This window comes from Dermacentor variabilis, chromosome 5, assembly GCF_050947875.1.
Source record: "Dermacentor variabilis isolate Ectoservices chromosome 5, ASM5094787v1, whole genome shotgun sequence".
Lineage (NCBI taxonomy): Eukaryota > Metazoa > Arthropoda > Arachnida > Ixodida > Ixodidae > Dermacentor > Dermacentor variabilis.
Genome location: NC_134572.1, coordinates 26502864 through 26518095, shown reverse-complemented (window position 1 = coordinate 26518095; position 15232 = coordinate 26502864). Strand labels below are relative to the sequence as shown.

Here is a 15232-nt window from a genome sequence, read left to right as displayed (position 1 = left end):
CCTTACAAACCGCTGCAAACATCACACAACAGCACGCACAAAGCATTGGTCTCTCTTGTTCCCCGGAAAAGTCTCAGATAATTTTCATGCGTCCCTCACCACGTACTCTTCCCACCGCCCCAATCACCGTTACTCTGGCCGGACACCCCGTCCCGGAGGTCGACACACTGCGGATCTTGGGCCTACACATCCAGAGCAACGGCCGGAACACTTTCACTATCCGGAAACTCAAGCGGGTGACGGAAGCGCTGTCGCACCTCATCCGAAGAGTTTCCGGCAAACACTATGGCATGAAGGAGCGCGATTTGTGTCGTCTCATTCATGCCTTTATACTTAGCCGTTTCCTCTACACAATACCATATCTTCGACTTCGACAAGAAGAAATCGCCACCTTAGATGCTATGCTTCGTAAAGCCTACAAGGTGGCCCTACACCTCCCCCCTAACACGCAAACCACCAAACTTCTCCAGCTTGGGCTCCACAACAACACACACGAACTCATAGAGGCCCTAGACAAGCACAATACACTCGTTTAGCTCAATCTATCACAGGACGTTACATACTAGACGCTCTCCGAATTCACATACCAGCAGCCGACCCCACACTCCTATCAGTTCCCCGCCCCATACACACTCAGCTCACAGTAAAACCTCTTCCTCGGAACACCCACGCCACCTATCATTCGGCCCGCCGCAAAGCCCGCGCGAAAGCTCTACACAAATACTACGGTATCGAAGCTGACGCGGTATGGGTGGATGCGGCCTGCACGGGCGAAGACGCAGCAGCTGTAGCCGTTAACAGTACTCTCCAACCCATCGCAACTCTCCACCTTCCTGGCGCATCCACCCCGGAATCCTCGGAAGAAGCGGCGATCGCGCTTGCCCTTACACACACTAATGCTCGGTACGTCCTTTCCGACTCAAAAACCGCACTCCTAAATTTTGCACGAGGACGAGTCCACGAGACCGCCTTCCGCATTCTCAGCTCGCCCTCCGCAAACCCGCCCCGCCAGGTGGAACTGATCTGGGTGCCTGCGCACTCTGGGAACCCCGGCAACGAAGCCGCCAATGACCACGCCCGAGGTCTCATCAACCGGGCGGCGGCGGAATCGGAGTCGAGCTCTTCCCGGGAGCGCATGCACTCTTTCAGCGAGCTGACCCAGGCATATCGCGCCGAACGTCAGCTATACCCCCCGCCCCACCAATCCCTTGGCAACTATCACCAAATACTATGGCGCCGCCTCCAGACCCTATTTCCTCTCCCGCATCCGCCCGGGAGCATACACCCCCTCGTGTGCTCAATGCACTCACCCCCATGCTACGCTTACCCACATTCTCCTTGAATGCCCGGCGGACCCTCCTCCGCGGGGCCCGGAGCTCCTGACTACATGGGAGGAATGGGAGACCCTTCTGCGCTCGACGGACCCGGGCAGGCAGAAGATCGCCACTGACCGGGCCGCCCACGTCATGGAACTCCATGAACTCACAAACGTGTAGCGCAGTGGGGTCGTGCGGGGACCCTGGGACCTACGTGCCCGAACCCCTTGGTCAATAAAGTTGTTTCTCTCTCTCTCTCTCCTTGATGACGGCCACCAGGAAGGGCACAGTGCTGCCTGATGGAGTTTAAAGAATACAGAGAGGCAGCGAAAGAGAAGAAAGAGAAATCGGATTAAAAGAAAAATGCCTTATCTCCAGCAGAGCATGATGCGTATGTTCGTTATACCCAGGTAGCCGAGCGCAGGCAAGACGTAGATTTTTTTCCAGACGCAGTTGATTTGATTAAACGTTGTTGCAAGCAATCTAGAAGTTTATACATAGCGGTGAGTAGTATCTGGGGAGAACATTGTGGCGCCATGACTTTCTCTTTTTTTTTGTCGTTTCCGAAACTGTTAAAGAAGGAAGAATGAGGTGAAAGAGCGCATCAAGCCTTTGATTCGGCAGCTGCTCTCAGCTGCTTAAGAAGCACATGGCCGCCTTATACGCGATGCCCTGAAGCGTGACACGTCGAATAGGCGCCAGGATCGAGAAGCGTGCGCGCTGGAGGCCATCGCTTAGTCGCCACGTTACGCCTGGCTAAGGATGAGTCGAGTAGCTTGTTTTGACGTGGCTGGCAGGCGGCCCAGAAGTTTCCAGTTGAGACATGCAAACGCAGAGTTCCAAAGCAGCGATTTGCCACAGATTACAGACATCATGGCTAGTCGTCTGTGCGTTATACGCACTAACTAATAAACACAAGGTGTGAAGCTTAAACGAGTACGGTGGTTACGTGAACAGCCGGAAAGTGTGCACCTGCTTCTGCGCTGGGAGCACACTTTGTGCACGACACGCTCAACTCGCGTGTGTGGTTCCATACAAAAGGCGTTTTTTTTACGAAAGCCTACTCATGCTTTGCCGGATTAGCAGGCACACCTACGTGGGACTCGTTCAACTCTGAAGAGACAATCGAGCACGTGTTTTTTTTTTTTTTCATTGTTATATTCGGGACTGCCTCCTGACGGCGGTGTGTGTGTCGCCCTACGAGGAGTAGATTAGATCGGCAACTGGATCAATGGATTCCGCCAGGGACATTCTGGACTCGCTTTTGCTTTCGCCAAGGATGCGCAGCTCCTATAAGACGGCTCTAAACACGCCTAGCCCCTCCCTTTCCTATTCCACATACTAGGCCTTTGAGCCATCCCTCAATACATTTTATCATCATCATCATTGTTATGACGTCTAACGCATCATTCATCGGGCTGTGTTTACGGACTATATAACGTTGGCAATTTTCAAAGACAAGCATTCTTGCACCATGGACCAATGCGTCCAAGACTTACAAAGCAATGCGGACGTTACACTATGATATCGACTGGCCTCGGTTGCCAATGGTTGTTCACCTGTTACACTTATTACCTATAATTATAGTAGGATGCAGCTTAAAGAACAGCAGTTGGCAACCAAAGCACACAGAACGCGCGTGGTCGTGTTACTCCGTCAGCCGATCACAGAAGCAAACAAAATAGTCGTGATGCGACCTTTTCAAGATGGCGTCGTAATTGATAGCTCAGGAGCGTCTGCTGTTCTTGAAGAGTCTTTTCATGAACGGAAGCGACGAGGTGTGCGACAGACGTGGACAAAGTGTACGGAGCCGGAGTATTTCACTCTTCAAAAGTCCGCGGTACAGTTCTTTTCACTGCTGAGCCCGTTTTACTCACGAAACATCACTGCCAACTGAAGCGAAACTTGACAATAAATAGTTGCAGCAGAGCAAGCGTTTTGTTTCAGTTGAATAAAGTACTAGGCTTTCACCGTTACAGTGTGATATATGAGTGAAAACGTATAAAATTACGCGTTAGTGATCTTATTTTTGTGGTTAATGCCTTATTTAGGTAACAGGGACCGCACTATTCGGAGCCTTGCGGAGGAACAGGGGCTGGCGGTTATGAGGGCGTGGGCGGGGCTTCACGGCAGTCTTAAACTTAAGAACCGGACGCACGTTCGGTTTGCTACCCTACACTAGGGGTGTGGGGATGAAGAGAGAGAGAGAGGAGTTAGAGAGAGCACAGTTTTGCGCACATATGAAGATTCGTACCGAGTTTACACACGGTTGCCAAGACCTGTCGACTTGAGGTATTTCAACAGCACTTTCGTGGCATTCTGTGCCATCGACGCGCATGGCCATGGTCCAAGGATCTTAATTACCGACAATGGTCTAGAGTCGTCCAGCTGGTTCAATGCTGTCCGGAGAGCTTCAGGCTCGTCGTCGTATTGGGGACAGCTACAGAAGATGTGTTCAATCATTTCTGTGGTTCCAAATGACTCGTACATAGGCGCATCCCCGATTCCAATGCGGAACGAGTAGGCCTTCGTAAATGCCACCCCGAGCCAGAGGCGGCACAGTACTGTCGCGTCAGAGCGGGAAGCTTTTGATGACACTTGTAGCTTTAAGGGTGGATTCAGCCTATGAAGATGACACTTCGGGAGGTTGAGAGAAGACTAGTATTTGTGTATCTATAGAGCTAACATACCTAAATATATGATAGCAGTGGATCATACAAATAACAGTCTTGCATGTTTTTCGCCGTACTGAGCTGAAATAGCGTACTTGACTGTCGTGAGACGTGAATTTGTGCAAGTGAGCGTGCTTTAAAGATAATGTGGGTGCGAAGGACAAGCAAACCTTTAGGTGACTTGTTACTCGGCTACTATTTTTGGTACACTGCCAATGCGCAATGTCGCTTAGAAGCAACAATTCAACTGCAGTGAATCACAACGTTTGGTGTTAGTTTAACGTACATTTTAGAGCAATTATGGAGTACGCGGGCATGGAGGTTTAAATAAGCAGCACCTCAGGTGGCAACATTTTGTTAGACCGTCGTGCTATGTCAGCTGATGTAAACACACGTCACCGCACCCGGCGCTTATTTTGCGTGCATCTTTTGTCAGCTCTTTCAGGCCTCCTGGCAAAGTGGCGTTTGTTCTGCTGTGCTGCGGTGGCTCAGTGGGGCCCCATTTAATGCGTTCACGCGATACAGATTCTTCAGTCTGCGCTTCGATCACGGCTGTCTCTCGCAGGAATGTTTTAGTTAGGCCCTGTTGTTCTCTTACGATATTGTGTCCTCCACAACCTTGCCAAATAATTAACGTGTTATGTATATTTCTCGGAAGTCAACGTGATAACTGTATGGCAAGGTCACGGTTGCTCGTTTATGTTAATGTTAGAAATTTAGAATATGTTTCTAAGGAGCTAGGTTGGTACAAAACAAAGAGAGAAATACGCGTCCATGGTGCTTTTATGTTGTGGGTATGATTTTGGAGAATACAATAACGTAACTTGCGCTCGAAAAGCACAAGCCACATGACCCACTAAAAACGGGCCCAACTGGGCTAGTGCAGAGTAGGGTATAACCCCGGGTCGACGCTTGGCCAGCGTCACGACGCGTTAAACCGTCGTTTGCCGGCACTTTATTAAAGTTATCCCTATCCTATCCTATTCACAAAGTGGTCGTTACTAAAAGAAGAAAAATTAAACTTGCGATTAACGAAGAAAAAGAAAAGAAAGTAGCGCATTTTCCAGGAATAATGCCAATAATAATCATTTCTAATCAAGGACTATCTAAGATTTTGTTTTGCAACCAGGCGGCGGGCGTTCACTCTGAACGAGCCGCAGAATATTGCTCGAGAAATTACTGCAATTTAAAATTTCTTTGCACGCTTGCTTATCAACGCACGTAAGGCGCAACATTGCGTCCCCATTATCACAGCCAAGAGAGAGAGAGAGAAATTTATTTACAGAAAGGCAGAGAGGTCGGCCTGAGCTATAACTTGCTCTGGCCTGCTACTCTACTCTGGGGAAAAGGGACGGGGAGGGAAAGGGCTGATGAATGATGATGGTATAAGGAAGAGATGCGTATATACAAATTCACAGAGTTGTGGTATCTCTAAAGGCGTGCGTCCAGCCCAGTGGCTTGGAGAAAAGCTACAGCGGCTCTTGTGACCAGGGCTGCGCTGGTTGCATTAGGCCAAGGACCTAAAAGAAACTCGTCCGATAGCGGTCTCTCATGGATGTTTGCTATGGAAGAGACAAGTTGCTGTCGTTCTTGCGCGTACGCGGGACACACGCAAAATATATGTTCAAGTGTTTCTGGCACCTCACAGCATTCACAGTTTGGGCTAGTATCACTGGCACCTATCATATTTCTATAACGGTTGGTGAATGCGACACCAAGGCGAATCCGGTGCACCATGCTCGTGTGGTTTCTATTGAACTTTTGAGGCATACGAAATCGCATTTCTTGGTCCCATTTGTGTAATCGCTTGTGTCGTCGATCTGGTTGGGCCCAGTGTTCCAACGTAGAGTTGTGGTTTACGCGACGAAGTAGGGCGTTTGTGTCTGTTCGTGAGAACGGAATGCGTACTTCACAAGCATTATCTAAAGCCAAGATTTATAACTCTCCTGCGTGTGAGCGCTATGTAATAATGCACTACAGTACAATTTAACTACGGTGTTTAAATGAGACATTTTTCTAGTGTGTTAAATGATGGCGGATGCAACCGTCTCATGTCTGTCACAACAAACACTGGATCGCAGTTACTAGCACCTGCCGTTGTGCCTCATGCAGTGGATCAATCAATCAATCAATCAATCAATCAATCAATCAATCAATCAATCAATCAATCAAAGTTCACCAGAAAATTCTGGATGGTCTTCAGGGCTAAAAGCTGCTCTAGGCAGCTTGACTGAGTCCCTGAAGACCCATGGTTCTATGCTACATTGGGTACGATGTCACGGGTTCGATCCTCAGCCGTGGCGGCAATCGAATCCGCAGAATGCGAAAAAGATAGTGTACTTTGATTTAGGCGCATGTTAGGGAACGCCAGATGATATAAAATTCAGAGCGCTCCACTTCGGTGTTCCTCATAGCCACAGTGTCACTGTATGACGTTGAACCTCATGATTCCATCGTTCGGTTACTAGCAGCATTTCGCAATTTCCTCAAGAGTTGTACTAAGGAGTGTACCTAGGAGCGAACTGCAACACCGACAACATCAGAGTTACAAAAAAGAAGGAAAGAGGCTTGGGACTGTGTTGTAGTACTTCGATTTGTGTTGAGCCCAGCGCCAAGCTTACTCCATCACTTCGCACTTTAGGCGATCAAGGAGTTCTCCTCTACTGGGGAATCTAATCAGCCGTCGGCGAAGGAGGAAATCGGGGCAGGCGACTGATCGAGTTGGCCGAGACACGAGGATGGTGACCACGCACGTTGGGGCAGCCGGGTGATTTCGGCGCGCCAGAGCAAACGTGGCTTGAATGCGGCACCAGAGCTCGGCTTTCACACAGTGCGACACCAGTTGTATATACGCGGGCACACATTTCAGTGCGTCCCGGACAGAAAGGGACAGGTAGACTGGGATAAAACCCCTCTGTGTCCCACGTTCGTCCAAATTCAGTCTTGAATCAGCGAGAAAGGCTCCTTGGCCATCGAATGCTGCGCAGAATGTGTTTATTTTCAGCATTTGTATGTCAGTAGTGGCTGCGTGCAAGAATTTCGAAAAGATAAGGCAGGCTCATAAAGGAAAGAGCCACTGGTGCGTGATTCCCAGTGGGAGGGCACGGCGCTGAATGAATATAGTTACTTAGAGAAGGGAAAATAAGTTTAAGGAAGTAGCACGCCAAAGACGTGTAGAGAAATCCAACAGACACCGTTCTTTCTTTCCTGCACGTCTCCAGTCACACTAACGTTTTTTCCGGGCTTACGTAACCAAATAGCCCCGCAATAATTGAACCTTACTTTGTTTTATTGCTCATTATCTAGCGGATCGCCTCTGTTTTCCTTATATGTGTCGCGCGTTTCTGATAAAGAAAAAGAAGAAAAGAAAAATTCGCAACGGGGATTGTAATGAGGCTAATTGAAGTATGGTAGCTCCTATAAATCATTCGTATGTCGTAATCACAAGGTTGTTGGCGTTCGCCTAGGATAGCTTTAAGAGCGAATGCTTTTATGAAATAGCCTCAGCTGTCATAACAGGTGTTTCAGCTTTGGCAATCCTTGAAGCTCTGAGCAATGTATACACTGGATAGGGCGGCTGTCAACGCTCTAGCAGAGTTGAACCTTTGGCTCACTTCAGGAAAAAAAAAAGGCTTCGCATAATATGTTTCTCGCGATGGTATTAAAATAAAATTAAATTAAGGGGTTTTACGTGCCAAAACCACTTTTTGGTTATGAGGCACGCTGTGGTGGGAGACTCCGGAAATTTGGACCACCTGGGGTTCTTTAACGTGCACCTTAATCTAAGTACACGGGTGTTTTCGGATATCGGCCCCATCCAAGTGCGGCCGCCGTGGCCGGGGTTCGATCCCGCGACCTCGCGCTTAGCAGCCCAACACCATAGCCACTAAGCAACCACGGTGGGTAGATGGCATTTAATGAAGCTATAGTGATGCCATAGGTTGCGTCCAAAGGATTGGTGTGACGTTTAGCTTGTGCTGAAGTGAGTGGGCGACATTCTGCGCACACCGCCGACTACATGTCGGGAATCATAAATGCTTGAAGTCGCACAGGTGCTGCAGCACCAGATGAATGTCAATGTGTATGACTGACGCGCTCAATAATTTTTGCACTACTTATACTTCGACAACGTGTTCATCACAGAAACCACATTTTGAGCGGTACATGACTGGACTTTGAATTCAGACTTGCTGTTTTGCATATGAATTATTCAATACGTCAGCAAGCACGTTTAATTGGAAGACAAGTTTGTATATAGTGCTCAGAGACAAGTGATGTGCAGATTAGTGGACCAGTTGGACAATCGTCCACTAACAGAACTCAAAGCTTAAGGTCAGTGCTCCCAAAGAACATCCGCGCTGAAGGCCTTACTCGCGTTATTAAGGTTCTTGCGGTCTAAGCGGCTTCACGATAGACATTAAGAACGCCGCCCCCTACCGCTGTGTAGTGTACGCAGTTTGTTCGTGCTCGTCTCTCTTTTTCGCTGTCTCCCCCTTCCTCTCTCTCTTTTTATCCCCGTTAACCCTTCCCGCCCTGCAGGGTAGCCAACCGTAACTACCTTTGGTTAACCTCCCTGCCTTTCTGTGCATCCTTTTTTCTCTTTCTCTTTTGTACAGAATCACACGGTGAGCGACTATTCGCCTGCCATCCTATTTTGGATCGCGAGAAAGACGGATATGACAGTCAGGAAGAGGGACATTTCATACGCGGCCGCCTGAAGGTCAATTCAATCAGCTGCAGGCAGCCGCCGCAATTCGGGAACTCAGAAGCTGTCGGTCGCTCTTGGTTGTTTCAAATGACTTGCGTGACTGCTCCGTATCAAAAAGACACGAGCATCTGTATCATTCGCGCAATGTTAACACATTCACTGCTCCCCTTAACGCGTTCTCAGTGTACTATCGCTCTAGCGATCAAACGTTTTTCAAACCAAGGTTTCAGGTTATCGCTTTAGCGATGCTTAGAAAAAGCCTCAGCTGCCGCGGTCCTTTGCTTTCTTCCAAATATGTGAATGAGAAAAAAAAGTGTGTGTGTGGGGGGGGGGGACCAAGGGGCCCAATTTTTCTTAGTCAGCAATATATGATACCAACAGATAACGAAGCCAAGAGAAGAATACCGAGGATTATGTGTTCTTTTATTAAAATCTAGAAATAAGGTCCAGGCAAATGAAAGTAAACGAAAATACGAATGAGACGAGCCCGCAGCTTCCGCATTACGCGTGCGATGCTCTACCCTTGAGATACGGCGACGGCTGTGGCCACGTCCACATTCTTGGATATTTATTCCTATAAGTGCGAGATACGACCCTGCGAGTGTTGGCTAGCGCTGCTCATGGCCCTGGTGGCGGATGTGGCACGTACTTTTGACCATTGGTGTCATTTAGGACGTGAACTTTTAGGAGTAGGCAACTGACGAATAAACCCTCGTGTGGTACCTAAAGACATCAGATGTCTGTTACATTAATAGTTATGTTGTTAATTTATGCTAATATTGCTACCGCATATGTAGAGAAGCGCGGTGTGCTTAGGTGAATCAACAGACCTTTGTTTGTTGGAACTACTTTGTCGATAACGTTTGATTTACTGGTTGAATTACTGGTAGTATAGCGATGGGCCGATATAGCGATTAGTATAGCGATAACGATAGCGGTTATGTCAAAGTAATGAAGATGTGTTCAGGACCCATGATAGTGGCGATGTGGTCTGCTGTTTTACCGCAGGGATCGCGCCGAAGATAGAAAAAAATGAGAGAAATACACGCGTGCAACACTTCATCTGGCTTCCGATAAATTCGACAAACGCGTCAGACTCCCTGAATATAGACACTAACATGCTTTCGCGATTATTTGCATCTTTCTTGCAGTTGTGATTGAGTAACAATAAATCAGCGCTCGTATCTCGGACTGTCTTCAATAGAAAACTTTGTGAATATTACTGTTGTTTTGGAAGTTGTACTGGAGGGTCTCTGATGATTTTCTATTAGGAAGACAGTGGGCTATGGTCGACGGAATCCTGGTAAACGAACAGTTTATCGGACAGGACAGCTGATAATGAATCAGTTTAAAGAATACCGACTGATAGTATGTTTTGAGCAGTACATTAAGCACTGCTTACCGAGAAAAACAAACATACGAAGTCAACGTTATCATTGTTTCATGACCGGCACAAAATTGGAAATTCAGACACTAAAGTGCCCGCTATCCCAAAGTTTCTGCTAAAAAGAAAAATACCAAATAACATGAAAATAGAAAAGAAAGTACTTAAAGTTTTCACAGTGGTTAAAGACAGAACCTTCATTTAGAAAATTAAAATCATATAGAAAGAGCGCAGCACAATGTTGCAAATATATACACATTATGCGTAATGTATATATCCACTGCATCACCTGCGAGAAGAATGAGGAGCTTCCAATCAGTTTGTAATAGCTGCGTTCATAAACTCAAAGTAAGTCGTTCGCACGAAAAATTCATCACCGTGTTAAGTTACGATTAAAAATACATGAAAAAACAACAACGTCGCACCAAAGCACAGGAATTGCCACTGACGAGCGTAAATCATCGTGACGTTACCCTGGCATAAAAAAGTACTTCACACCAATTATATTGCACTTTCAGAAGGAAGTCTGGTCACTGTCTGCAAGAAAGCCGCGCAGGGCTTTCTATATGTTTTTTGATTACAGAGGTACGACCAGAGTTCAAACACTTTGCATAACGATACGTCCATATTATGACGTCCATCTAAGACGCCATTACAACATCGTATTGTCTCTCAATGCTGGTAAAATTGTGGGTATTCAGTCTCAATGCGCCTTACAGAGGCGTGTGCAGGGTGCCTCAATGATCGCCGTCTGAAGGCGACGTTATTTCCAACCTCATCTAACAACGGCTGGATGTATCGACGGAATCTTCGAGCGTTTGCATTTGTTTGTAAGCGTGTTCTACGAGGCTGCTGTGTTGCTGTGCCTTGTATCGAAATATGTTCAAGAATAAGAAGCGTATCCGAGTCTGTGAGCGGCCGAACAGTGGCGCCTCCCTCGACTCCCCCAAAAAGCGTGTTCGTCCAAGCGCGTCCGCCTGCCTGTCTTGGGAGCCGTGTCATGTTCGGTCCTTCGTGCCGCTTCACTGCGTGTCGCTCGATCTCCTGCTCACTTGCCAGTCACAATTAGCTGCCTGGATTGCGTGTCGTAGAGTGCGGGTAGCCGTAAACGAGCGGTTATTATTGTACGTAGGGTGCATCCTTCGAATATACATTACCGACAGCTATCTTCTCTTCAGGAGCGCAAGTTAGCCGGCAGTGCGGATCCGGAAAGTTCGCTTAGTTTCATTTTATTTTCTTAAGACCCGATAAATCGCAGTGTTTTTATAATACCCGAACATATATGTTGTGCCTTTGTTTACTTATTCTTTTCTGTTCTTGGTTGCAGGCTTGCAGGCCTTTATGCGCAAAGGTTCTTACTTACCTGCTTCGCCTAGCACGCTACCGTGCGCCGGCTAGCTCACGTGCAAATAAATTAAAATTACAATTTCAATAATGACCACCCTGTCACGACTACCATCAGCATAAGATGTAAGCCCGTGAGGAAAAAAATTAACTAAGAAACGCTTCGCGCGAGGAACATGGAAGTGTGGTACTGAATCTTTCATGTCCATCCGCTAAACATTATTTAGCCCCAAAATTAGTGGCAGAGAGCAGGTCACAGTAATCCCGCCATGCACGGTGGCTAACGCGCGTAGAATCGCCCTAAGCTGCCTTTCTTCTTGTAAGCATCCAGGACAGGTGACCAGAACTTTTGGGGAAGTTGTCGTTTTCGAAAGAAGTAAGCGACGGAATTGCACAAAGCTCATTTGTGTCCTTTTGTCTTGGTTAGCAAGCAGGCTTTTTTAAGAGGCATACCGCATCTTCTGGGGTTTAACCTGTCGTTTCCAAGCCTGGAGTAAGAGAACATACATCTGTGTATTATTTGGCGTAATTCTAAGCACAGTCTCCCACATTTTTTATAATGGACGTGAAAAAAAAAACAGCAACAAAAGCAATGAAGACAAATATAATCAGATTCGTTCAAATGTAGTTCGCGAATTTTATATAGCATGTTCGTCAATGAGATATAGAAAAATATGTTTATTTAAATGAAGATCATTCTTTCAGCGTATAAGGAAGCGCTTACATGCTATTCTGTATAAAGCCAATGAGCTACCGCATTTTCCTATGGTATTGGGCACACATACACAATGCGGTAATGCGACCAAACAGACAACGCCGCTCAACACGCCGTTGTTGCTTAATGGCTATGGTGCTGGGAAGCGAAGCACGAGGTCGCGGGATCGAATCCTGGCCACGGCGGCCGCGTTTCGATGGGGCGAAATGCGAGAACACCCGTGTACTTAGATTTAGGTGAACGTTAAAGAACCTCGGATGGTCCAAATTTCAGGAGTGCCCCACAACAGCGTGCCTCATAATCAGATCGTTGTTTTGTCACGTAAAACGCAATAATGAAATTAAATTAGACAAAACCGCTCTGCTATACTCGTCGCATAGCTATCCGTTTCATTGAATAGGCTTCGAAAGTGAGCCCAACTCCGAGGCAAGCTCCAGAAAGCTCTTAGAAGCGCCATGAGGCACTAACTACTAAAGCACTAACGGCACCCAAAAAAAGCGCCAACATTGTAATTTTTTTTAGCACAGTCGATAGTGGGCCTGCAGATAATGCAACAATATCCAATCTGAGTTGTGACATAATATGATCTATGTGAACAAGCGTGCGTTTTCGTTCTTCATTTAAATGTGAGGCCTACGAAGAGTTTCACAGCTAACATTGTTTTGCGGTGCTGTTGGGCTGCATCCGCAGTGAATCGGCGCGAACTGCAGTGTGTATCTTTGGCATAGATCCAGCGGCGTGGGAGGTCTCATTCCCACACTGATAAATAACTGCCACTTCCTTGGTTGAGCGGCTGGCAGGTGCCGCCTGTGCCATGACTTCAGAAAACTGAGTGCTTCACATTGTTAACCTGCACTGTGAAACTACATGAAAATCGGACGAATGAATGGAACTTAAAAAAAAAACTATAGCGTTAGTCTTGCCCTATCATTACCAGCTTACCTGAACAGGTGTCCGGCATTCCGGGCGGCGATGGTATGCCTCAGCAAAGGGGCCATCATTGCGGCAACTCCTACAGTGCCGACAGACCGCCGACTCTTCTTTCAAGTGTCGCGCGACATGCGGGAATATCGTGCGTCGGGCAAAACCTCTTGATCACTGCAGGGAGACCGCGCTTCGCCGCTACCGCTGTTCAACGTTGGACGCGCAGGTGGAATCACCGGAAGAGAAAGCGAGGGCGACAGGCGGGTGCGAGCGGGCGAGGGACTTCACTGCATCAGGCGGCCAGCCGCCGAGTGAAATAGAAGGGGGGCGGGGCCCACGACCGCACTACCGCGCGTCGCTGGACCGCGCTCTGCAGAGCAAGACGACAACCCGCTCAAACTCTCCCGAAGCGTCCCGAGCGCGCTTCGGGCATCGACTGCGCGTGTCGTCCCGTTTCCGGCTCTCGGGGCACCGAGGGAGCGTAGCGCCGGCGGCCGGCGCCAAGTTGGGCGCCGCGCGGCGCTTCGCGACCTCGCCGCCGTGGACGGCTGCTGTCCGCTCCTCCGTTCTCGCGCCTTCTCTCCCTTTCGCCCCCTCTCTCGTTCGCCCCTTCGCGACACCCTTGCGCGGTTTGGTTGTGTCGCACGTGTTTTGTTGTTCATAGCGAAGCAGTGAACCCACTGCAGCCGTCCATTGAGAACGGCGGCACACTCAACATGTATTGGCGGCGGAGCATCCATGTTAAACATATTTGTGAACGTATAACGTCTGTGGCATCTTTGTCTTTCTCGTTGGAAGAGTTCTTTCTGCCTCCGTGTACCCATACTTTTTACAACGAAGCTTTCCAGGAGAACCCTTCCGCCGCTTTTTCTTACTGTGGCAGCTGCTGTCTTGCCGAGACGCAGGACAGCACTCATATAACGAATTTGGTTATATGCAGCCCGTTCTTTACTACCTTCACAGATCTGCCGGTTGCCGGCTCTGCTCTCTATGGAATTACGCAGTAAAACAATAAACGGCACCCAAATATATTTAGTGCAACAAATGTACGCCTTCGAGCGCACAATTTCTTTATTAGCGTGAATCTTTCGGTGCCTCATTTCCCGGTGTTTTGCGCATCGGATCGGTCAGCTTCTTATTGAGCAAGGTGCTCCGGTCCTGGAGAGGGTGCAGTGGTAAACTTTGCTGGTCATGAAGACAGTGTAATCCGCGGTTCCGTGGGTCATGTGGGTCACAGGGTGGGGGTTTCTGAATCTTACTGGCTTGTCGGCAAGACATACAATCGCTATGCTGCAAATATCGTTGCAAAAGATGAAGTTTTGTACAGTCAAGCGCCTTTACAACGTGGTGCTCGGGAGCTCCAAAATCCTTCGTTGTGGAGGTCACTTCGTTGTATAGGTTGCACACCGTACCGCTCGCAGTAGACCAGGCTAATCATGTTAAACATAAGAAAAATCTTTACTTAACATCAATTCAAGAGAGATATAGTGAGTTATGCCGCTAATTTTTCATTGCACACTTTTCTGATTGAACGTGCCACTGCAGCCAACCTTAAAGCGCCGAGGTTCACTGCATGCCCCGCGGCGGAACGCAGGACCTACACAATTTAAATTAGGGAATGCCGCTATCGTGTCCCTTGCCGTTAAAATTCTTGGTTCATTTACGGGAGCTATCACTGACCTACGCGTCCTTTCCGCCATAGATGGGTCTGAAGACGTCGTCGGTACTCAGTTGCAATTAGACCATCACGGGATCAACTGCGATGCATTCGTCGACCGGTCGTACCCGTAGACGCGTTACAAGTAGCGTTCAAGCTGAGTGATTTCTGGAGCAGTGTAGCAGGACTACTTCTAATGTCGGCTTCCTTTAATCCGCGTAACTGGCGCTTGCGTTAACGCTAACGCATAACCCATCTTATTGACGTATGTGTAGGGAGTACTGTGGTGGCATCGCTGCAAAGTATTCATTATAAATCAACAAATCAGCCGCCTGGAACACCTAAATTCCTTCGTTATTGTTGAGCCTTTACAACTCCTCATGGCAGGAGGGAAATGTTCCTGACGAATGGAAAGTAAGCCGCCTGGTGCCACTCTTAAAGCAGGGCAAATCCCCATTAGAACTCACCTCTTACCGCCCAATAGCACTGGCCAGCTGTGTAGGAAAGATAAT

The 15232-nt window shown here is 48.0% G+C and overlaps 1 protein-coding gene across 1 annotated transcript in view; it reads right to left on the bottom strand.

The window, feature by feature from the left end:
* Positions 1-13516, bottom strand: part of LOC142582368 (uncharacterized) — a 52895-nt gene extending 39379 nt beyond the window's left edge. The window contains exon 1 of the mRNA XM_075692011.1: positions 13082-13516. Coding sequence (XP_075548126.1) covers positions 13082-13140 — 59 coding nt within the window. The 5' untranslated portion in view covers positions 13141-13516. The remainder of the gene's footprint in view (positions 1-13081) is intronic.
* Between the last annotated feature and the right edge of the window lie 1716 nt (positions 13517-15232).